The sequence below is a fragment of the Nannospalax galili genome, unplaced genomic scaffold (assembly GCF_000622305.1).
Source record: "Nannospalax galili isolate Female #2095 unplaced genomic scaffold, S.galili_v1.0 scaffold1082, whole genome shotgun sequence".
NCBI lineage: Eukaryota > Metazoa > Chordata > Mammalia > Rodentia > Spalacidae > Nannospalax > Nannospalax galili.
Genome location: NW_008348580.1, coordinates 3,022,285 through 3,048,615, shown reverse-complemented (window position 1 = coordinate 3,048,615; position 26,331 = coordinate 3,022,285). Strand labels below are relative to the sequence as shown.

The following is a 26,331-nucleotide window of genomic DNA, read 5'->3' as shown; positions in this document are numbered from 1 at the left end:
TGTTTGAAGTAGCTCTAAAGGTGCAAATTCTGCTTTCCTGACAAAGTCCTAATAAGTCACGGCTATTTCTACAAATGTTTTTTTACAAAAAAAATAAATAAATGCTCAAAGTGGTTCTCAAATAGCAGCTCCTCACTAATTGAGACAGAAATCCTCACTTATTTAAAAATATTTAAATAGGTTTCAGACCAGGAGTGTGTGTGAGTCTGTGTGTGTGTGTGTGTGTGTGTGTGTGTGGAGTACATATGGATTTTTAGATTGTTCTTTCCTACTTTCTGCCTTTGACTTAGCATAAATCTTGACATAAGAATGGACTGTGTAGCCAGGCATGATGGCACATGCCTTTAATCTCAGCACTTGAGAGGCAGAGGCAGGCGGATCTCTGTGAGTTCAAGGCCAGCCTGGTCTACATAGCAAGTTCCAGGCCAGCTGGGGATACAGGGAGACCCTGTCTCAAAAAGACCAAAAAAGAATGGACTGTGATGAGCTGTCTTGGTCTCAGTGAACTCATGCCACTTCACTATAGCCTTGCAATTTTGAAAACATCTTCAATTAAACATACTGTGCATTTACAATCATTAAGAGCCAAAGGAGTTCAGATGTATGACATGCAAATTCATTTACTATTCTTCAAGGACTAGATTCCTGGATATATAACCTTTTATTTCAAGTATTCAGCCCAGACACAGCTTTACTATCTCTTGACAAATCCTGTCTTCTCAGCCCTTGTTAGATTTTAGCACACCTACATGTGTTCTGCTTTAGAATTCCACATAGCCCCATTAGTACATTATGATTCATGCAACATTTCACGTATAGAACTGCATTTGTTAGCTTGAGCCATCCTATAAATTTGTGGAGTTACATTAACCTCATTTGTCTTTCTATGATTACTGACATCGGAAAAGATATTTATATCTGTTAGTGAAATTACATGGGCAGGCTTAAGTATTGAGATAGAAATTAATCACTCTCCCTTTTGTAGGAGATTAAATTTCATGGTTTTTAGAATGCCAATTAGAAAGTCTATTCCTTTATAGAAGTGTAATAGTATAAGTGATTAAATATTCATTAAAAATATTGCTGCTTCACTGTCAGATTAACCGTAGCGTATGTACTTACGTGCTCAGCCCATGTTCAGTCTGAAACAGGCCTGTTACCCACCTCCAGAAGGAAGTCCTCCAGAGATTTAAAACAGAAACATTGGAATCGGTTCTACCCTTTGGAAAGAAAATACTGCAGAAGTCCTTCATTCTCTTGAAATAGATGTTTAAACTCTCCTAAGGGTCAGAGACCCTCCGCTTCCTCATAATGACATTTTCTTATGTATCTCCTGGGGCAAAAACATAGGAAAGTACTAGATTTGGCAGCATAGCTTGGCTGTTGGCAGTGGAGATCACAGTGTTGCCTAAACTTAAACGATACAGAGAAAATATGGTAGGGATCCTCTGAACTGGGAAACACACATTATTCTATCTCCTGCAGAAGAGAAATCAAGTTCGCCACATGAGTGAAACCCACTTCTGGAATAACTAAGGTCTACATGGGCTGCCTGTGAAATGCTTTAAAACTTAGCTGTTGGGGCTGGAGAGATGGCTCACTGGTTAAGAGCACTGACTGATCTTGCAAAGGACCCAGGTTCGATTCCCAGCACCCACTGTCCTTAACTCCAGTTCCAGGGGAATCCAAAGCCCTCTTCTGATCAGCATTGCACGACATGGGTGTACTCACATACATGCAGGCAATACACTCATACACATAAAATAAAAATTAAAAATTAAATATTTAAAAATCAGCTGTTCAAGTGTGTCAGCCCAGGGTTCTTTCTCGTTACAGTTATACTTCTCAGAATTCTAAGAGAAACCCTAAACATCCTTAGCAAATCCTCACTAAACAGAGTACATATAAGAAAGACAGGCATACCCTATTCCGTTCCAGTGCTTCCGTGAGCAGAAGTTCCACGTGTCTAAATCCACAGGATGAGAGAAAAGGATTGGACAAAGACCTGGTTCCAAATGACTACAAAACTCTCTAGAGCTCTGAAACAAAAAATGGATGAAATTCTCTAAAATTATTGGCTATACTGTTATTTTCTGTCTTTTTAATAGCATATCTCAATTCAGATGTCATGAGCCTTTCAACCAAAACCAAACCTACGGACAACTCGGGGAGTTCTTTTTGGAAGAAGTTTGCCCAAATCTCTCAGCAGCTAGAGAATACTCTTACTCTGTTCCTTGGCTTATGGATGGCACAGTCTGTGCATCCAAACTGTGCTGAATCTGTGGAATCTTAAAGCTGGCAGATGCAGAAGTGAGGGAGAAAGAGCTTTTGTTTAGGGCGATCTTGTATGAGCTTCTCCTGTTTTTTAACTCCAGAAGTAATAAAGTAAAACATTGAAAATAAAGTTATCCACCCAAATGTAAACCTTTTGAGTTGAGTATTCAATTTTAGTCTTGACATAGATCCTTAATGGAATTTAGTGAAAAGTAAATAAACTTTCATGCATACACACACACACACACACACACACACACGCATATACAATTGTGTGGACTATATTATAAATGTATTATGTAGAAACTACAAGGAGAGGCCTGCAGACTGAACTTGTGTCTTTGAGTAGGTTATAGACACCCCAGATAGCCTATGAATAGCTCCCCCAACTGTAATCGCTTATATCCATGCAGAGCTTCATAGCTAAGGAGCACTCTTGTCAAGGTTGAATCTTTCTCTCTTAATGAAATTTCAAGCAGTCCAGACTTTGGTTCTCTGGACTGTCGCCTCTGAGAACTAATAATCCCAATAGGCCCAGGGATTGGGGCTGGTGTGGCAGGTCATTCACTGAAGAGGTTTGCCATTGTGCATGTCCCCCCTGATGACTCCCCTTGCTTCTGTAGGTGGGAGGCCACCCCATGGACCGCGTGCTCCTCCTCGTGTGGGGGGGGCATCCAGAGCCGGGCAGTTTCCTGTGTGGAGGAGGACATCCAGGGGCATGTCACTTCAGTGGAAGAGTGGAAATGCATGTACACCCCTAAGATGCCCACCGTGCAGCCCTGCAACATTTTTGACTGCCCTAAATGGCTGGCACAGGAGTGGTCTCCGGTAACTGTGCCCTCTTTCTTTGTTCTTTAGGAGAGTAAGTCCACTCTTACTTCTAGCCGTCATGGCCCTACTGTGCAGCTCCACCCTTCTGTACCTGAGGTGTCTCAGAACCTATCAGCCTAGCTCCTGGAGTAGGAATGCCTCAATCCAGCATGAACTAATGTGTTTTAATGTCATTCTCAAGTTACTTCAACCAAGTCCCTTCTCTTCCCCACTGGGGAAGCAAATACCTTCCAGGAGAAACAGAGTCTAGCTATGTAGCCCAGGCAGGCCTAAATTTGTAATCCTTTTTATTCAGAGGCTGAATAAACCTGAATCTGTGAAAGGTACTTTGGTAAGATAGCTCAGTTGATCAGAGTGTAAATCCAGTTCTTATTTTAATTTGCCTTGTCTAAAAAGGGTGCAAACAGATTAAAACTGGAACTATGTCGAGATCCACTAAGAAGAAAAAGGATTCAGTGAACTAGCACAGTAGCTGGAAATGGAGTCAGGAGAATTACTACAACCAAAACTACTACAGACATTAGGGAAGTTGTGTGACTGAGCTTACAAATGCTATTCTGAGCCAGGCCGGGTGGCTCAGGCCTGTAATCGCAGCTATTCAGGAAAAACGATTGCAAATTTAGACCTGTCTGGGCTACATAGCTAGACTCTGTCTCAAAGTGAAAAGTAAATAAAAATTTAAAAGGGTTGGTGCTATGACTCAGTGATAGAGCACTTGCCAAGCATGTGGGAGACCCTAGGTTTTAGTCCCCAGTAGCATATGTACATGCTGTACACACACACACACACACACACACACACACACACATACACAGAGAGAGAGAGAGAGAGACAGAGACAGATAGAGACAGACAGACAGAGAGAGAGAGAGAGTTATTCTGAGTTTCCTATTTACTATGCACAAAAGAGAAATGGCAAGGAGCTAGAAAGTCATGGAGCTAAACCGTCACACCCTTGTCCACAGAAATAATAAAGCAACAAGAAAAATTTCTTCATGGAGACTTGGCTTTTTGGGGGGCTTGTTGTTTTCTTATATCAGACATAGTCCAGGCCAAGTGGTTATCAGAGGTACTCACTACATCCGCCCATTGAATCCGCTCCTATAACTTTTTCCCATTTCAGTTTGATCAGTTGAATTATCTGTATTGCAATATAAATTAGCTGTGATGGTAGTTTAAAAATCTCTTAAGATCCTTGTGGGACTGAGCGTTTCCCACATTCTGGACCGGCAGGAGCAGAGTAACTCAAGGAGAGGAGGGAGCTGAACTCGAGCACACTATGGCCTTGTGCCTCCTTTTTGGTGGTTTATTTGCGTCTTTGCACACAGTACAACTAACTGTTAACTAATTAATCTGATCCCAAGAAATTGAAAGTGATTTAATTTGCAACCAACTTTACTTATGAAACCAAAGAGAACAAAGATCTAATGACTGGTAAGAAGTGGTTCAAATCCTCCAGGAGTACTCCTATATCTATATACATTTTTTAAGCATTCGTACATAAAAAAATGTAGGTAAAAGTTAAAACAAGTAAACAGGGCTTTGCCTATGATTCTTTTCTCTCTCTCGTCATCTCTTTCTAGTGCACGGTGACATGTGGCCAGGGCCTCAGGTACCGTGTGGTCCTCTGCATCGATCACCGAGGCATGCACACAGGAGGCTGCAGTGCGAAAACAAAGCCCCACATAAAAGAGGAATGCATCATACCAACCCCCTGCTACAAGCCCAAAGGTAACTGAACCCCTTACCAGTTGTCAGTGATGATGGCACCTCGGGCTTTTGTAAACTCCTAGGAATGTCTTTAAGTATCCCAAGTATTCTTACTAGTGACTCACTAACTTAGAATAGATTAAATGGACTTGATTCTTTTTTTAACTTTCTGGATGTTATTTTACTATTACTATTTTTTTAGTTTTCGTACAAAATGACGGTTTTTGTTATGACAGTTTCAAACATATACGTTATTGTATCTTGTTCTTACACACTCCACCAAAATCCTCCCTTCCTGCCCCCACCTACTGGTCTCCTTCTCCCAAATAGTCCCCTATGTGCTTTCAGTGTGTGTGTGTGTGTGTGTGTGTGTGTGTGTGTGTGTGTGATTATGAAAGAAAACAAAGTGTTTGTCTTTCTGAGTCTGACTTACTTCATCATTGCTGAAAAATATCATTATCATTATAAAGATAAACCAAACTGTACAGAAATGTGTGTGTGCGTGCGTGTGTGTGTGTGTGTGTGTGTGTGACTTACTATCCACTTTTCTTGCTATTAAAAAAATAAAAGAGTGAATTCAAGCATTTCCACTTTGATAAACCTGGCATACATTGGGGAGTCAGATTTCAAACAGATGAAATGAAAACTGTTGCTTTCTATATTGAGAATTAAAACAATATGAGAGTGAATTCCAGAAACATAATTTGAAATAAAACTGTGAAGTATATCAGAATTTAATAGATGCTGGAAATAATTTATTTTTAAGAGAATTTGGAAAAATTCTGCTAAATGAGCAAGGTGAGTTATCATTACACTGCATCTCTCCGATTAGTGTGACTGTTGATCTTGTTTCTATGTCAGTGTTGTTGATGTGTAAATGAAAGAGGAAGATTCGGATTCACAAACCATTCAGATACAAACTTTTCTTTATTATAAGTTCTTTCCATTGCTAGGTTAAAATGGCTTCCATTTCTTTCTTCATATCACATCTTTGAGACATCACATTTCCATGAGCATCAGCCATGGAGTGTCTATAGGATGAGTAGCATCAGCCATGGAGTCTATAGGGATGAGTAACATCAGCCATGGAGTCTATAGGGATGAGTAGCATCAGCCATGGAGTGTCTATAGGATGAGTAACATCAGCCATGGAGTCTATAGGGATGAGTAGCATCAAGAACTCTTGGAGATGTAAAAGGAAAACAAAATGACGTACAAGAAATCCTCATTATTTTTAATGCTCTTTTTCCTAGTATATTTTTATTTATGTTTCTGTGCATCTGTGTGAATCTATGACGTGTGTGGGTGCCCACAGAGGCCAGAAAGAGTGTTGGATCCCCTGGAACTGGAACTATAGGCACTTGGGAGCCTCCCAGCATGGGTGCTGGGGAAAAATACTCAGGGGACCTCTGCAAGAACAGCAGGCTTCTTAATTGCCGAGCCACTTCTCCAGCCCCTGATTATTTTTAATAATATCTGTCTTGTGCAAGAACAGCAGGCTTCTTAATTGCCGAGCCACTTCTCCAGCCCCTGATCATTTTTAATAATATCTGTCTTGATCTATCTCTCTCTCTCTCTCTCTCTCTCTCTCTCTCTCTCTCTCTCTCCTCATCTGTAAAATGCAGGAAATAATAGTACTCCAGAGGTCATGTGAGAGTTACAAGAACCATGATATAAATTGGGCTCATAACCTGCTACATGGCATATAATAAGATTTCTACAAATATTACCTTTAACTTGACTATCATTTGTGTCTTCAAATATCAAATGTGGTAGCCACAGGTAGAAGGTTCAAGTCAGTAGTAAAGCATTATAAGCCACCTACTATCAATTTGAGCAGTTACAGTGACTGAGTCATTTACTGGGGGATGATGGAATTATAAAAAGATACATGTGCAAATCCTGCTGCTTTGACTTATATCATTTTGTTTTGGCAGCTGCACATGTGTTAGTATGTGTCCAACTACAAAAAATAGATGCATACAGAAAATAAGTGGAGATAACCCAAACTAAAAATAGCCAATTATTTATTAGCTCTGTCTTTACCAGGTAGCTCGGGGGGCAGGGAGGAATGAGTCCATAGTTAACCATCAAGAATAAAATCTTGACTTTCATGGCCAAGTATCAAACCTAAATCTGTAAGCATCATTAAAATACTACATAATTCTATGGTGCTTGCATATGTGGACATATTTCTTTTATCTTTGTAATTATGTGTTATAAAATGGTGATATAGCTTCACTGGCTCATACTATAAAGGGAAATATGCCCGTAAATGACCTTAATAAATATGTCAGAAATGGGAATCTTGGCAGTTACTTCTATAGGAGCAGTTAGAACCTCCCTATTTCTTGTTTTCCTCCACATTTCCCTGGTTTGGCCAAAGCAGATGAATGGGTAAAACAAACCAAATTGTGGTTTATAGACCTTTCATTGTACATATTTCCACTGTCACTGAACCTTGGGGGTGGTACTGAATAACTCAGAAATTTAAAGCATTGTTTTACAAATTTCAGGGTAGAGTTTGTTTGGTTTTGATAATGCAGCATAGACCATACTTAGCCAAAAGACAAAACAATTATGAAAAATTACAATATAGTTTATTGTACTTTATGTTTATTTTAAAAGGTGTGAAAGATCTTAGTTGATTATGTTTGCTGTGCTTCTAGAGTAGGGGCTTTCATAATAAAAGGACTTTGCATAAACAAGGAAAATATGCACAGACACTAGTGTGTTATTCCTTCTTAAAATCTATTGATAGTTTTCTTAATAAAATCACTAGAGTTGACAGCAATTTGCCTTAACACTAATTACTCGCATTTATCAACATAACTTCTAAGATAACTGCAAAATTAAAACTGGTGACGAGAATGAAGAAAAAGCTGCCCTGAGCTCCTAGGTGGGTTCTAACCTCTTCTCTTCTGCCTACACTTATTCTCAGAGAAACTTCCAGTAGAGGCCAAGCTGCCATGGTTCAAGCAAGCCCAGGAGCTAGAAGAAGGAGCTGCAGTGTCAGAGGAGCCCTCGTAAGTTCTTACAGCACAGGGGATTCTCCTTTTAAAGGGAATTAGTGAGGGCTCACTGCTGGCCTTCATGGGTTCTAAACTAAGTGGAACTGTCTTCCCAGGGGAGAAGGGAGCATTCTGCATTCTGTAATGAGAAATGGATCTGTTGCCAAGTGTTGGTCAAAACTGATTAGATTCAAATGAGATTTAAAACTTTCTCACGTTCATCCTGTTTGAATCCAAGTACTTTGTAGTTCGGCCTGAACTAGGAAAGGGCAAGTGGAGTGCTTAACCCTCCTACTCAATTGTGACCCTTTCTTTTCTCTTGGCAAAGTGTCAAAGGTGAGAAACCCAAAGATGATGGTATAAAGAAGATTGGATAGACTGGAGATGTAGCTCAGCGGCACTTGTTTGTCAAACATACTCAAGGCTCTGGTGTCAAATCCCCAGTACAATGATGCATGGATGGATGGATGGATGACTAATAGATGATAAATAAAAGATAGAAGGTAGATAGATGATAGATAGATGATTGATAGATAGATGATAGATATAGATAGATTATAGATAGATGATAGATACATGCATACATACATAGATAATAAACAGATTTGATATGATAGATCCATAAACAAATCTGATGTGAAAAAAATCTTTTCTAGACAGTTTTCTGTACTCCTTATCCCAGAGTTTTGTTTTATGGCTACTCATGAAAAAGTTAAGGTTAAGTAAAATGTATATCAGAGTAAAAGCAGTTTAGAAGCTTCACTTTTACTTTTCTTGCTAGGTTTGGTATCAGGGAGATCAAGGTCTTTGTCTACTTGTTCAGAAGCCTATACATATTATCAAAGCCTTGAAATCTGGACCAGTAAGCACAGATTTTCCATAGACCAGAAAAGAAACAGAGAAGAGACAAAAGCAGACTGATACTGAACTTGATAGATCATATAGATTCCACCAAAAATGCTGACAGGTATATCCATATGTGCTGCACTGTTTTTATATATAAGGAAATGTGCTCTGCTGATGTATTTCATATATAGTCAAGCCATTTTGTAAGTTAAAGACATTTTGGATTAATGTAAATAGTAGGATCTATGTGAGCTATGGATACATAAGCTATAAGGAGTTCACAGTATGGCTTTCAAATTCAAGCCAAAGTTTGAATTTTCTACAGATATAAATGAAGATACTCAGATGCAACTTAGAATTTTCTCATATTCAAAATGTTTGAACATAATATTTACAAACCAATGGCCATTTGCAAATAAATTTATTAATCTCCTTGATGTTCCCAGAAAAAAAATGGTGCATACTTTAAATAACACATTTTTTTTACTTAAAAAGACAACTGTGACACAGGGTTTTTTTGTATAAAGTTACTACCGCAGCACTTTTTACTTTGAGAATGAACAACTAACTGTGGTGGAATTTGGGGGGAAAGATGGCGACTGAAGGTCATAATATAATCCTTAAGCAAATACATGAAGTCTTTTTTTTCCATGTCTTCAGACATAGAAAATGCCATGTCATTGGGAGCTGGTTACTTCTCACATGTATTCTTTGGTTAAATATGTTTCCAACCAAGTGTTTATTATCTTACTTAAACAGTCTGCTCTCCTTATTTACCATATTTTGCCATCTGACCTAAAGAAAAATCCTGTCTGTAATATTGCATTCTGATTAATGTTAAAGAAAGAACAAAGTTTATGCTAAATAAAAACAATTGCATCTATAATTATACTTTTTTCCAATTAGTAGAAATGAAATTTCTGCTTTTCATTTCACTCAAATGAAAGCTGAAAGTGGAATTTAATGCTTGCGTAGAAGAGTTTCACAGATCACGATCACGCGCATTTTGTAATGTGGCTCCTCTACTAACAGTCCAATTAGGATGCTTTATGCTTAATTTTAATATTAATAAAACCCTAAAGTAGCTAAACATGGTTTTAGCCATGGAAACTGTAGCCATAAAATTTGTGACTCTTAATGTGATGGAAGAGTCATCTTGGCATGACTCATCAGAGCTGAGCTGGGAGGAAATGTGCGCAGCTAGCTCGGAGCAGCAATCACGCGAATACCAAAAGGAAACAAATGACAGCTGTGGAGCAGTGTAAGGAGAGCTGTGTGTTTTCCACGCTTTAAAACACTCTACATGTTTAATGTGCTGAACCTTCAGAAAGGTCCTCAGTGTCACATTTTTTTAATTAACTTTTAATTTTAAAAACGTAATTGTGCATGGTCTTAATTTCTTTTTTTGAACACTACATGGATCAGTTTCCAAATATGTGTAACAACCGTAATTACTCTCCAAAGCATAATGAATAAAATGATATACTGTCAGCAAGCAGTACTAACCCCACCAAGAAACACACTGGTTAAATTAAATGATGGGTAGAAGCTGTGGCTGTCACCTCTGAGCTGCCACACCGCCCCCGGAGCACTGGCAGACCTGTTGTCTCCTGCAAACATTGGGGAGTGCTATAGAAGCAACAAAAATCACTTATTTTCCCACATGGAAAGTGAAAATATTGTCCGCAGCCTGACTGATTAAACAGATACAGGGGAATCACTATATGTAATTCCTTAGCATATAGAGATGTCCTTCTTGGATGTAAGATACTCTTAGCAGCCCCACATGTATGAAAAAAATTGCTTAGCACTGATCAGAAGTATGTTGGATGGTTAACTCTCTAAGATGTGTTTAAAAGAAAACTGTGATAAAAGATGAAAAACTGAACTGCCAAGAAATAAGTAAAAATGTTTTGGAACACAAGACTGTACTAGTTGTAATTCCACTAAACTAAACATAGCACAGAATGTATAAATTCAGATGTATCTTCCAGAACCACTGGAGTAAGTGTACAAGCTGGGTCATCTTGTGTAATATAGATTCATCATACTAAACCTCATCTGAGGGTGGGGCTTCGTAGCTCAGTGGCACAGCATTTGTCTATCATGCACCCCCAGCACCTTGAGAAGCAAAATACAAACATTTTGAGACATTGTTATGTCTTTCAATAACAGAATGTATTTACAAGGTATTTGATGTATGTGTCAGAAAGGTGGGCACACTGTGGTGAATATATTATCTTTGTACATAGAAATTGGATTACTAATTAGATTGTAGAGTCCACCAATCCATGCTGGTTTGTCTTTTATTAATTTTTTTATTATTTTATGTGTATGAGTATATTGCTTACGTGTGTGTAAGTGCACCCATGTTGTGCAGTACTCGTGGAGGTCAGAAGAGGACGTTGGATCCCGTGGAGCTGGAGTTATGGATGGTTGTTAGCTGCCATGTGGGTACTGGGAATCAAACCTGGGACCTCTACAAGAGCAGCCAGTGCTCTTAACTACTGAGCTATCTCTCCAGGCCCGCTGGTTTGTCTTTTTATCTAGTTTTCCTGAAAACAGCAAGAATCTTTAAGCAAAGAATTTTTATCTCTCCCACTGAGCAAGGCAATGAGAATACAATGCAGACCTCCAACAAATTTAAGCAAGGCTTTCAGGAAGGAAGTCCATCACAGGCTTATAAGTAAAAACAACAGAGTGAATTTGTTTCATAGGTTGTCAACTGAAGAATCAAAAGAAATCCTTGTCCTAAATGAAATGGCTGTATCACCCCCTCCAAGGATCAGGGAGCATTGCTGAAGAGGGGGTGGCAAGATTTTTTAGAGCCAGAGGATGGGGAGATGTATAGAAAAAAAAAAAGTCTTCTGCACATAACATAACCACTGTAGTCATGTACTCCCTACAACTGTGATTATTAGCACCAGAACTGAATATGATTGGCCCTGCCAACATTTCAACTTGGATGGGGGAGGGTCATATGAGGTCCTACCACTCCTTGAGGACATTTAGGCAGTGAACAGTTGTTGGGGGTGTTGGGGGAGGTTGCCATTTCCTTCAATAGAGCCACTGATAAGTTGCCCTTACTCAAGTTAATAGCATCACACCAACACTCAGGCAAAAAGCTCTAGTTAGAAGGTGGGAGGGGTACGTTAGGAAGAGGGATTTCAGCAGGAAAGAAAAGGGACAATGAAAAGGGAATGACTACAGTTCATTATATAAATGTATGGAACTTGTCAAACAAGTTTTTCATTAAAAATAAAGCAATTCTTATGACACAATTAGCACAGAACCATGGTTAAAGATAAATTTCTGCAATTAAGATTTGGGGGAGATGGGGCTGGAGAGATGGCTCAGCATTAAGAACACTGGTTGTTCTTGCAGAAGACCCAGGTTTTAATCCCAGCACCCACATGGCAGCTAACAACTGTCCGTAACTCCAGTTCCAGGGGATCTGACAGCCTCTTCTGTCCTCCAAGGGCATTGCATGACATGGGTGCACTTACCTACATGCAGATGATACACGCATACACATAAAATAAAACTAATAAGTAATAAAAAAGAAATACTCTTATAAAAAATACTCTAAAAAAAAAAAAAGACTCTGGGGAGACATGCAAGCTCAAACCAGGCAAAATTCCAGCACAGATATGGGGAAGGGGGTAAGAAATCCCAGTTTAACATTAGGAAATTTTGGCAGCTGATGGCTGCTGAAATGAAGAGAGACACTGTCTTACAGGGGTGGAACTCCTGATAGGTTAACAAGGCTCCAGGGGATAGACCCCCCCCACCACAATGAAGGACACAATTGAGGAACACAAATCAGACTCTGTGCCCTATTGTGTGTGTGTGTGTGTGTGTGTGTGTGTGTTTATAATAGAGTACATTAAATTGGGCTGGGGGAAGTAAGGGGGAGGTGCAGATGGGGGAGGGGATCTAAAAACCATCAAATTACATTATATGAAAATTGTAGAACTCCAATTTAGAAATTAAAAAAAAAGTTTTAAGTTCTGTGGAGATGTATTTTTCTGAGGATGAGTTCCTTTAGCACTAAAAAAGAGAAATGGTAAAATGGTGATTGCATTTTCCTCCATTTGAACTATATTGGTTAGACTCTAGCTACAAGTGTTGTTAGGTTTGGCATACATCAATCACTTAAAGGCCAAATGGAATCTGATTGTTTCCCCTGAAATATAAGAATATCTTTTAAACTCCAGAAGGTTTACTTTTATTTGGTAGTAGATCAAAACTGAAATGTGTTTGTGCAATTGTATTTGTTTTGTTTTGTTTTGTTTTGTTAAGACAGGGTCTCCCTGTAGCCCCAGCTGTCCTGGAACTCACTATGTAGACCAGGCTGGCCTTGAACTCACAGAGATCCACCTGTCTCTGCCTCCCGGGTGCTGGAATTAAAGGCGTGTGCCACCACGCCTGGCTACAATTGTATTTTTTAATTGGATAAAAACAGAAACAGATTACTAATATATTTCCCATCTCTTATTTTTATACCTTACCTTCAGTCTTAGCTGAAATGTATGCACCACCATCTCTACCACTTGGAGGCAAGCATATATTATGACCTCTTCGACAGCTTAATTTCTTGAGGAAAAAAAAAATGAGACAATGTTGATCTCTACACCATTTAAAGAAAAGTTGTTGCACAGGAGACCAGTTGTCTTAAAAATCCTGACCTGATATGGAGTAGGACTATTCATCCCCTTAGCTCCTTTAAGTCACTAACAGACGCCCTGACATCCTAGAGGGTAACTTTCTAAGAAGGGTTACAACAAACATAAATAAGAGCAAGATGCTCCAGGCACTCTGCCTTTCTTTTTCCAGACTTTGGGGTGTCTAAATCAAGGCATCCCTAGTAGAGAAAGTGAAGACTACCTGTGCTCTCAGGGAAGGTCAATTCGTCCCTGATATATTTCAGTTGCTTTCCTATTAACCTCATCAAATGGCTGACATCACCAGGTAGAGCCTTCATGATACTGTCCTCTTACGGAGTCCTTGTGCCTTGAGCTGACATTTTTTAAATGTTGTACTTATTATTTTTTTATTTTATATGTATGCGTGTATTGCCTGCATGTAGGTAAGTGCACCCGTGTTGTGCAATGCCGGAGGAGGTCAGAAGAGACTGTCGGATCCTCTGGGACAGGAGTTACAGACAGTTGTTAGCTGCCATATGGGTGCTGGGATTCGAACCCAGGTCTTCTGCAGGAACAGCCAGTGCTCCCAACTGCGGAGCCATCTCTCCAGCCCATTTTTAAAATTTTGAATTGCCTGAGTAGATTTTCAGTCAACAGCTTTGCATGGTTAAGAAGCCATTTTGAAACTTCATTCTAATAGTCACGCCTTAAATGTATTATCACAAATAACCTTTATGTGAGCCAGAAGGAAAGAAAAAGGAAACCAAGCAGTCAGAAGGCAGCAATATCTGGATGCCAGATGGCTTTGGGTTCACCATGTAGCTGATTCAATAGAAAAAAAAAAAAAGAAAAGAAAAGAAAAATCTTGTCTTGCATCTAAATAGAACCCACAAGAATTTAGATACAGAAAGGAGAACCAATGAGAGTCTCCATGGCGATACTACAGTCATTAAGTGTGCCTTGTTTACCTTATTGAAAACAGTATTTAAGTACAGTAAAGACTATGACTGCATTAGTTCATATTTATATCCCACAACTTGTTGAACAATGTGGGTTGCTAACTTAATGCTTAGAAATATGATTTTTCAAAAGTTTTTATCAAATTTTTGCAAATTTCATACAATATATTTTGATCTATTTAGATTCCCTTTCATATCATCACTTCCCTTCTAACCCCCAAAATTTCTACATTCTAGTATATATACTAGTTATATATATATATATGATCAGGTTTGTATCCCCAAATGCCCTTCAGTGTGGGTTCATTCACTGGATCCTGGTCAACCTACCAAAAATCTGACCCTTAAATGAGACTGATTTTCCCAGCAGGCGTCGATTGTCAATAGTTCCTCAGGTAGGGTTGGGTTTTCTTACCTATTTCCCCATGTCTATTCTGGGATGTTGTCTGCCTTGAGCTTTCGTGTCACCATTGCTGTGAGTTCTTAGGAATAATTGACCAGCTGTCTGGAGAATTTTGTTTCCTTGTGGTCATCTACCTCCTCTGACTCTTACAATCTTTCTGACCCCTCTTCCACAATGATCCCTGACTCCTTGGGAGACAGATGTTGATATAGGTGTCCTATTAAGGGATAAGCACTCTGCAGCCTCTTATTCTCTGCATACTGACCAGTTGTGGTTCTCCGTGGTAATCACCATCTGCTGTATAAGGGTGCTTCTCTTCTGAGAGTTGAAAGATGCATTAATTTATGGATATAACAGTAAGTCACTAGATGCCTGGTCAACAGCTTCAAAAGAGGGAGCCAAGGAATGTAAATGCTTTTTAAATGACTAGCAATCTTAACTGTATGGTGTGCATTTTTATATTTCCCTGAAGAATATATAGTGATCAAACATCAGTGAGGTCATCCCTCATCAAATAGCTGGCATTCACCAGGTAGACAGCCTTCATGATACTGTGTGATGCTGTTTACATTATCAGCACAAGGTGCCGAAATTGTGTTCTCTTATGAGTCTTAGTCCATGGAAAATAGCAAGGAATATGCATAAAAAGACATTTTTAAATATTTTATTTATTATTTTAATTCTATGTGTATGAGTGTATTGCCTGCATGTGTGTAAGTGCACCCATGTCATGCAATGCTGCAGAGGTCAGAAGAGGACATTGGACTACCAGGGAACTGGAGTTACAGATGGCTGTTAGTGATGGATGCTGGGAATTGAACCTAGGACCTCTGCAAGAGCAGTCAGTGCTCTTAACTGCTGAGCCATCTCTCCAACCCCTAAAAGACATAGTTCTTAAGAATCAAGTTATCTCACATACAGTCAAGAAATTTAAAGCATACTTTGTAGAGCGTTGAACCAGCGAAAACGATGCTGAAGCACCGCCCGAGTTGGACATCAGAATCACAGAATGAAACAAATATGAAAGTGTTTAGTTTCAAGAACTGGCATGTGGTGAGATAATGCCTCTCACCGGGCAGACAGCCCTCACTCTCTCAAGCTTGACTTCTCTATTTCCAGCGCCTCTCTTTCTGGCCTCATCCCCATCTACAAAATTATTATCTGTATATTTTCTGCAATGGTGGAGAGCGTTGGTTCAAACTCTCTGGCTAATCATATATTCTATAATAGATAACTTTGGAGGGGCATAGCATCTACTAACTTTTCATGCCTCTTAATGGCAGAAGCTAAATTGATCTATGAGTCACCTACTCAGTGTAGTGACATTGTGATAGGTTCAGACACCGCAAAATTTACCTAGTGTTTTGCATTCAAAAAACCTTAGGGCATTTTTATCACGGAAGCAATAGGATTGTGACTCAGATTTGAATATTGTCCAAGTATCCACTGATTACAGAGACAAGCTAGATAATTTAAGGAGTGTTGTTTGCTGTTTTGGAATATATATCATGATAGATGTCAGAAGAAGTCTAAGAGCCTTATTGATTCCCAAGTTCTGTACTGCCTGCATTAGAATTGCATCTACCTCTTAGCTAAAATATCAGAATAGTTAAGCTAACGCTGGGCATGGTGGCTTGAGCCTTTAATCCCAGTCCTGGGGAAACAGAGGCAGGTGAAACTGTAAGATCGAGACCACCGTGGTCCACATCATACCAGCTATGCAGCTGGAACTAGGGAAACCCTGTCAAAAAACAAACAAAAAAAGAATAGTTAAGTGAAAATGTTTTGATACACAAATATAAGAAATAATAAGTAATATATACACTGCCAGTGTTGGAAGAATAAGTTGATGTAAACCACTGACAACTTATGGTAGAGTCTATTTGAAAGAATCTGGCGTTGACGTCAAAGCTATTTGAGAAAAGATTCCTGGATCATATACTTTATATCACTGTGTGCTCCTCAATGAGTCCTATTATATGTTGAAATGAAGGTAAAGAATGGTTTCCTAAACCTGATTTTCCCTCAAATACTGCCAACTATGAGTTGGTAAGATGTTGCTAAGGAGTTGGTAAGGAGGGAGGCTATGTGTTTCTTTATCTTAATATGGCTATAGCCCAGCTAAGATCAGAGTTTAGTAGCCAGTTAACCATCTCTCCACACAGAGCAACTGTGCACAGTGGTTAAGTGTGGACCCCAGTAAAAGAGCACTGTGTGTGAATCTTGGGTCTCCATTAGCAACAGGACCCTGGGTTACATAAGCCTCAATTTCATCATTTGTAAAATGAGCATGATAGTCTCTATAGCATAGGTTATTAAGAGGATTAATATATGTATAGTACCTATATGCAGAAAAAGGTATGTAAATATTAACTTGCTATGACTAAACATTTTACTTGCATAATTCATCTTCCTAGAGAATCTTCAAGAGAGTTAAAATGCAATAAGTCATTTAACAAATGTATTTCACATTTTTCCATTTTCAGACTACATTTCATTACAAATTTTTTTCTTTTTTCATCCAGAAGTGTCACCTTTTAATATCTAAAACTAAAACTTCAAACTCCCCTGTATGTTTTGGGTTTGGGTTTTTTTGTTGTTTTGTTTTTTTGGTTTTTTGGTTTTTTTGTTTGTTTGTTTTTTGTCTTTTTGAGGCAGGTTCTCCCTGAAGCCCCAGCTAACCTGGAACTCACTATGTAGACCAGGCTAGCCTCGAACTCACGGAGATCCACCTGCCTCTGGCTCCCGAGTGCTAGGACTAAAGGCATGTGCCACCATGCCTGGCATCACTTATATGTTTTATAGAAGAAAAAATAAGTCTTATGAAATGTATAAAAACAAAAATGGAGAAACTGAGTTGTATATTATATCTATCTCATACATTTTGTTCTAAGGGCATTTAAAAAAGAAACACAGTATTTAGAGTGGAACTCATCATCTTAATGACTGTCCTCTTCTGTACTTCTGAGATTCTTTGAAGACTCATTTATAAGCATCATACTTTATATTTTGCCCAAAGTTTATTCTAAGGTTGTAAAAATGAGTAAGGAGAGTTCAGAAACTGCTTAGGTAGAAAGACAACCTCCTCTAACTCTGGGTTAATACACACAATCCCCACAGATTGCTCCCAGCATGCACAGAGACAGAAAAGTCAACCATAAAGTCGAAAGTACAGACAGCCATTTTTATGTGGTCAGTAGAAAAGACTTCATAACAATCCAAGTTCTCTGTCCGTCAGCCCCTGTCACTGTCACGTTGCTTGTTTTGTAGCTACTTTGAGAAAGCTGAATGTGAACTGCTACTCGGCTGAGCCCTAGAGAGTGACAAAGACAAATTAATGGGGTCCCTGTGTGCCAAAATAAAGTATGGACCCTGTCACCACCAATACATGTTAAGTCCATTAAGGTCTTTCTTAATGAACTGAACTTTTCATTGGAAAGCTTTGCCAAACTTGTTGGTTTGTAGGAAAGAAACCTTTACAGAAATGCAAGATAAAGTAATTTCATTACATTTGGAAAAGAAATGATTCATGAAAAATATTCTGAGCCTATAGTGCTTTTGAATTTTATCAAAGTCAGGGAGAGTGGTATGGATTTAAGATTTCATCATGGTGTTAAGCTGGGAACTGCAGATGCACTGATAGGGCTGTCGGCCATAACAGCATCTTTAGTCCCTTTGGGACATCACTTTTTAAATAGTGAGAGGCTCCTCCAGGAAAAGCAGACTTTCAAATCACTCTCTGTTCACCCTGGCCAGAAAAGGACAGGGGAAGAAAAGCATTCCAAAACGAGTGTTGTGTCCTCGTTTTTCATTTACGTAAAGTAATTTGGCCTTGTGTTCAGTTAATGAAAACCCATTGTTTTTTGTAAGCTAACTAAAAAATAAATAAAAGGAAAATAGAGTTGCTGTCATGAGTGATATGCTATATTTGTAGTGTAACACTTCCCCTCACAAAAACTTTGTTTTTAAAAGTTAATTTTTTTTAAAAAAGGCTCTCCATGAGTCCCTGTAACCTCAGAATAATTCCAAAATGCTCCAGAGCCTTCTCTGTTGAGTAACTCTTGGTTCAAAAGGCAATGTTTGACCAGAAAGTCATTTATAAATTTTTGAGGTGCTCTGCATCTGTCTCAAAATAAAACATTTTGGGAGACTTTTTTTTTAATTGATTGGCACAGAATTCAAACTTGCCTCAAACTACATGACTACCCAACGACCCCTCAATATGAACTGAACCCAACACACACTGCCTGGGTGTAGCCATAGGAAATCTAAATAACTATGCCCACTACAGCTACTTAAATTTGGATATTTTGGAAGACCATGGGAAATTCCTACAATAGGAAAAGGTTTTTTTCTTCATGACAATTTCTACAACAGAGAAGTAAAACTTAATTTCTTAGAGCTTTAGGCCATTGCCTCTACCTGGCTTGACTTCAGCTGTGGGGCTCTGAAGGGCGTCTTAATAGCAAATCATTCATGGCAACAGACCTTTTTGTTTTCCTTTATTTTTTTAATTAATCTACTAAAAACAATAGGTTTTTTTCACTGTTATATTTTTGAATTTTAAAAGTTAGCTTTATTTTTATTGAATTTTTGCAAATTTCATACACCTTGATCATATTTAGACTCCCCTCCCCTATCTGTACCTCCCTATAGCTCCCCCACTAGATTTCATGCACTCTGTCATATATGTTAAGGCCTATCAAGTCAAGTTTGTATCCCATATGTCCCTCGATGTGAGTCCATCCACTGGAGCCTGGTCACCCTATCTAGCATCACTCCCTTAAAGCCAGGGTGGTAGATGACCACAAGATAACAGAATTTTCCAGGTAACTAGGAACTTGCTCATATGAACTCACAACAATGGTGACAGCATGCGCAAGACCCATGCAAGCTCAGACCAGACAAAATCCCAGCATGGAAGAGGGAAATGGTGGAAAGCCCAACCTTAGCTGAGGAACTACTGGCAGCCGGCGCCTATTATGTTTTGTGCATGCCGTTCTCTTGTTTCTCCCTCCCTGTCTTTCCTCCTTCCCTTCCATACCACGACCCCCCCACCCCGTTTTCCCATCACATGCATTCTCTCTTCTTTCCTCCTCCTCCCTCTTCTTCTCATAATTCCTTTTCCCCTTTAGATATATATGTGTGTATAACTGTATATATAAAGTCCTGCATGGCAGAAAATGTGATATTTGTCTTTTGAAGACTGATAACAGCAACCATTAATTAAATTTTATTATTCATTTGAAAAAATATTTAATAAGCACCCCACCATCATAGATCTGATCTAGTGAGGGAGATGGTTGTTGTGTAGACTCACACTGTAGCTATGAAAGATGGCTAACTGCTGTTAGAAAATGAAAACCTGGGCTGTACATGGTGGTTCTCCCACTGTGATCCCAGCATTTGGCAGGCGAAGGCAGGAAAATTACTACACATTTGAAGCCAGCCAGCCTGTTACAGTATAAGACCCTAGCTCCAGAAAACAAAGCAAAACAACAGAAAGAGTAAGGGAGGTTTGGTAGCTTAGTTGGTAAAGTGCTTGCCATGAAAGGGTGGATTTGATGCCCAGTGGGGACACTGAGTTGACACACTGGGCCTTAACACCCAGGACAGAGTATACGGGTTTGGGGGGTGGAGGTATGAGGTATGGAAGGGTGCTGGTGAGGACGGGGCTATAAAGATGATTCAGATTGTTTGAGATATTCTGTATGAAATACAACAAAATTTAATAAAAACAAATTTTTTTAAAAATTTCAGACATGGCAGATGATTGTAATCCCAAAACTGGATAGACAGAGACAGATAGATCCCTGGACTCACTGGCCAGACCACCTAGTCTAATTCATGGGTTCTGGGTCTTAAGAGATCCTTTCTCCAAAAAAGCAAAGTAGTTGGCACCTGAGGAATGACACCTGGGGTTGACCTCTAGCCTCCACATGCATGCACACAAACACGCATGTATATTCACATGCAGACAAAAGGTTAGAAGGATGCCAGGCATGGTGATACGCACCTTTAATCCCAGCCCTCAGGAGTCAGAGGCAGGAGATCTCTGTGAGGCTGAGGCTAGCCTGGTCTGCATAGTGACTTTCAGGCTGGCTGGGGTTGGGGAGACCCTGTCAAAAAATAAAATATAAAATAAAATAAAATAAAAATGAAGGAAGGAAGGAACTCTACTCTTCGAGAGTCCAACAAGCAATGTAATGTACCTAGGGATCTGGGAAGGGACCTACAAGCTGAGTGAGAATAACTGGGAATTATTCTAAGCTGAGACAGGAAGAGGGTCATCCAGAGATTGACCCGCATATGCCAAAAACGTGAGTCAGGAAAGAATGCACATTTATAGGAGTGAATGCAGACGTGTGTGGCTGAAGAGCAGCATGGAAGAGAAGTGAGGAGATGAGGATGGAGCGCACTAAGTACCCACAGAATGATTTATTGTTTGAGCACCGTGGGGAAATCATTCAAAGCTTTACACTGTGAAGAATAGACTGGTAAAGGGTAGCAGAGGGAGAAGGCCAAGCAGTGGCTGCTGTGGTTGTCCAGGAGAGACAGCCTTGACTTCAGTGGTCATGGTTTACATAGCCATCCCACAGGCAGTCAATGAGGGGCTGGATCAGCCATCCAGGGTTTGAATCATGACCCTGCCATTTACTCAACATTGTGACTCTGTATGCCACAATTCTGTCACCTAAAAACTGGATGGAGAGAATAGTATAAAGGTATAACTTTGAAAAGTATCATGAATCACATACAAAAATAAAGTGAATATACCAAAATATTTTTTACTTCATGAATTATTCAAGATGCTAGTTAAGATGTTAAAATTAGTTCAAATAGAGGATTCGATTTGCAAAGGTTCATATTTTCCAACAGACAAGATCATTTGCATTTACATGAACAGGAAAACATTTCCATTATTATGGACAAGAAACATCTGTGTCATCACCAGCCCTCCACAAAAAAACTTCTGTCTCTGTGGAGTTGCAAAATAGACTAGCCAAAGGCAATCCGAGACTCATACTGTCATAAAATTAGACCATCCCTAGATGAGTGCTGGAAATGCCAGCATTTCATTTGAAAAGGCATCAGTAATCTCTTTTACCAATTTCACAATGTACTCAATACCCATATCGCAACAGTATGGTGAGTTATATATCTAAATTTTATCATTATTACACCAATGATGGTGATGGTGGGAAATGGACAAAAATTAGTGAGTTAACATATATTTTCAAGAGATAATTGATAGAGCTTGCCAATCCGTTAGAACTGAGGATGAAGGAAATTGAAGGGTGGAGAATAATTCTTAATTTTTTTTATATCAGCGGCCAGAAGAAATACCTGCTGTGATAGGAGAGAATGCATTGCTGAGTAGGGGATGAAAACTTCGTTTTGAGGGTCTAGAGGAATGGCTCACTGCGTTAGAACATTTGCTCTCTGAGCATGAGGATCTGAGTTTGAATCATCAGAACCCACAAGTAAATTCAGGCATGGTGGCTGCATGTGCCTGTAATCCCATCACTGGGCAGAGACAGGTGGACCCCAAGAGCTTGCTGGGAAGTCAAGCCAAAATGGTGAACTTCTAGTTCAGTGAGAGACCCTGTCTCAAGGCAGTAAGCTGGAGAGCAGTAGAGGAGGACACTCGATGTATGTTTATCAGCGAGTATACCCACATAGTCACATACATGCACCATACAGAAAGGGGGGCAGGGATTCCATTTGGGATATTATTTTAAGTTGGAGATGCATTTGGAGCATAGAAGTAAATTTTCAAGAAAAGAAAAGATGGGGCTGGAGAGATGGCTCAGCAGTTAAGAGCACTGGCTGCTCTTGCAGAGGACCTGGGTTTGAATCCCAGCACCCACATGGCAGCTAACAATTGTCCATAACTCCAGTTCCAGGGGACCTGATGCCATCCTCTGTCCTCTGCAGGCACTGAATGACACTGGTGCACTTGCATACATGCATGCTATACATACATACACATAAAATAAAAATAAAGCAATAAAAAAGATAGCAATATATAGATACGTAGTAGAAAACATGAAATTTTACTAGCCATGTGAATTGTGCCTCATCATCTATATATTAAGTTAAATTAAGTTAACAACTTTGATTTGTAAAGCACTTTACTTAGTGTCTGACATATAAGAAACATAATATACTTTTCCCCATTGATTTATTTAGTGTCAGCATGGGGTGGAGAAGTGGAGGGTGGGTAGGCATGTGTGTACCATGGCATGTTGTCAGAGAACAGCTTTCAGGAGTCAGCTCTCTCCTTTCACCATGTGGGCTCCAAGGATCAAACTCGGGTCATCAGGCTTGGCAACAGGAACTTATATCTGCTGAGCATCTCATGGCCCTACATTTTTATAAGATTAGTTAAATTAATGTTTGGCCTCTGCAAAGAAAAAAAGTTCTAAAATTAAATACTTAGAAATTTTCTGTGGATGGTACTTGAAACTAGGAATGATTAATAACACATTGGGAGACAGTGCAAACTTGAGCTTTGAGGCACAGCAGCCCTGGAAGCCGTAACCGAGAAGGTGGTGACCAGCAAGAAAACTAAGTTTGGGGTCATTTAACTGGACAAAATACTTTAAGAAGGATAGTGTTTTATTTTCTTCTCCTGTTACTATGAAAAAATAAAATACTGTGACCAAAGCAACTTAAGGAAGAAGGAGATCATATTAGTTCACAGTTCAAGGTAGAGTCCATCATGGTGAGGAGGTCAAGGCAGCAAGAGCTTGAAGCAATTGGTCACACTATGTCTACAGGTGAGAGAAGAAAGCAAAGAAAGTATGCCTGTTACTCAGTTCCCTTTCTCCATGTAGAAAGAATCCCAATCAGGGGACCGTGCCACTCACAGTGGGTGTGTCTTTCCACCTCAACATAATCAAAATAGTCTCCACAGGCATGCCCAGAGGGCCATCTCCCAAGTGATCTAGATTCTGTCAAGTTGACAATTAATATTAACCATTCCAAAACAAAGATAGATGCATGGTTGGATGGAAGGGAGGGAGGGAGGGGAGGGAGGATGGTTGATAAATGATAGAGATGATGATAGATAGATAGGTAGGGAGACAGATAGATGATGATAGATGATGATAGATAGATAGATAGATAGATAGATAGATAGATAGATAGATAGATAGATAGACGATAGATAGATGATATAGATATAGATTGATATAGAGATAGATGATGGATGGATAGATTGATGGTGGATGAATAGATAGAAAGATAGGTAGGAAAGAATCATTGTAATTCCAAGGATCAGCAGACAGTATGAGACCAATACTTTTAGAAGCTAATTATTAACTCTTCCTGCTGAACAGATCTCTCCTTCCTTTAGTGAGACTCTGATCTTTTCTGAACCAGATCAGAGAAACAATAGGGTAAATCTGGAAGAGAACTTTAACAAGGTACTAAAAGATATGAGTTCCTAGGCTTTGAAAGAACCAAATTTCTGGACACACTGAACTTCCAGCATACTCCTCATCCTGAGATTTCCTTTGATGTAAAGTCTCTTTGAAAGGAAAATGTGCTTTTTAATATGCTCAAATTTTCTTTTCCTTCAAGTACTAAGCATTTTTTGCAAGAAGTCATTGACAGATTCTAACAGAGGCCAACTGCCTCTCAAAGGTCCTAAAATGAGTTTCACTTGCATGAGAAAATGGCTTGTGTAAATACAGTCCTCCAATGCTGTCCTGGGGCAGGGGCGGGGGGCAGGGGGCTGCATCCTTTCTTCTAATTATTATGGGTTAGCACCATTAGACAACAGTAGACTGATTTTTTTTTCCTCTTCAAATACTTGTATTTGTGGATCTACCAAAATTGTCATTCATTAAAGTTCTAGGATCATTCTATTTTTGGGTTTGCTACTGAGCCACATCACAGAGTTCAGGACTCAACAGAGCAGGCATGTTGTTCAAGGATTTGAGGAACCCACACAGAGAATGGTACTGTCAGAGACCATGGATGGGCGTTCTGGACACCTTTGAAACATTTTTCTTGGCAACCTCAGTATGAGTTGCATAACTGTCATGAATTATTTGCAGCTCTAGAGAATTGCAAACTAATAGTACTTGAGAAATACTTCCATAATTCCACATTCAGATCAAGTATCGTTAACTAAAGATCTTTTCCATTCAGTGAAGTTTATTTGGAATGATTGGCATTTGGGGTTGCTATTGTCCCAGAACTTAATTCTTTTCAGTACTTTTTAAAATGTTAAACTTATTTACTTTTTCTTTTTGATGGCTTCACACATATATATATAATGTATTTTATTTCTTCTCACCCCTATTACCTGCCTCATTCCCCTCCTCCTTCCACTAAACCCCTCTTTCCAACAAACACACACCTACAGCCACCTGATGTTTTACAGGGGTCAAAAATGCACTTTGGCAATCATTTTTAAAGTTCCCTTAGAATTACAGATATTTTGAGTAATTTGAAGATTCCTAAGCTGATTTCACTGAAGAGTAGTCTTCCCTTTACAGCATCCAAAGGGTTTGTATTTGCTTATTTGATGAAGTTTGTTTCTTTGTTTGTTTGTTTGTTTTGTTTTGATTTGATTTTTTGTTTGTTTGGGGGTTTTTTGGTCTTTTGAGACAGGGTCTCTCTGTAGCTCCAGCTGGCCTGGAACTCACTATGTAGACCAGATTGGCCTGGAACTCGAAGCAATCCATCTGCCTCTGCCTCCCAAGTGCTGGGATTAAAGGTGTATGCCACCGTGCCAGGCTATGAAAATCTTCCCTTTTAATTTTTTGAGAGACATTAGTAGGGAGTTTTATATAAGTCTTCTGAGCTCATGTAGAGGGAGAAGATTGAAAACTACCAAAATTAAATGTGCATAATGGGATTCACTGCAACTCTCAGTTTGCATTTTGAAACTAGAGCATTATAAAGACAGCACACCTGCCAGGCTGGAAACAGGACCACTCAGAGGATGGCTCAGAGGTTAATAGAGAACCTCACTTTGGTTCCCAGCACCCACATAGTAGCCCACTACAGTCTGTAACAATCTGTCCAGGGGATCCACTGCCCGCTTCTGGCCTCTGCAGGCACAGCATGCATGTGGTGCATACACATAAATGTAAGCAAACCACTCATACACATAAAATAAAAATAAATCTTTAAAAGAATAGCACACCTCTAGAACTATTCTTATATTTAATAATTCAAATGATTTTTAAAACAGACATGCTCTCAGAAAGAAAGAGAGCAAAGTAATGAAAAAGGTAAAGGTTAAAAATGGCAGTTACAGACTACATGTTCTGTAAAACTCCAGCCTCACAGCGACTGCCATCCATAGTGACGTGAGACTAATTAATCAAAAGTGCATTATTTCTTTTTAGCCTTTTATTAATAAAATGGTTGTTTTTATTATTTCAGGGCATTCCCCTAACCTACAGGCAGAGAGAGCGGAGAGTACATGTTGTGTGTCATGTGCATTTATACTAGTCAGTAATAAACCAAACCACCTAAGGATCTTACAAGTGATTTGATTATCACTGCTGTCTATGTCACAAAAGACTATTTAATAATTCTAATTAAAGCAGGAACTTTTGTTAATGAAATGAACAATTAAGCTTGCAACAGAAGCCCAGACCAAAGTACAGTGTGTTTATACTCTGTGTG

At 39.2% G+C, this 26,331-nt stretch overlaps 1 protein-coding gene across 9 annotated transcripts in view; it reads left to right on the top strand.

The window, feature by feature from the left end:
- The window catches only part of Adamtsl1 (ADAMTS like 1), a 429,521-nt gene that overhangs the window by 234,731 nt on the left and 168,459 nt on the right, over nt 1–26,331 (top strand). For all 9 annotated transcript variants that reach the window (XM_008845544.2, XM_029569590.1, XM_029569591.1 and 6 more), the window contains 3 exons: nt 2,898–3,102; nt 4,688–4,835; nt 7,756–7,840. In XM_008845544.2, coding sequence (XP_008843766.1) covers nt 2,898–3,102; nt 4,688–4,835; nt 7,756–7,840 — 438 coding nt within the window. The remainder of the gene's footprint in view (nt 1–2,897; nt 3,103–4,687; nt 4,836–7,755; nt 7,841–26,331) is intronic.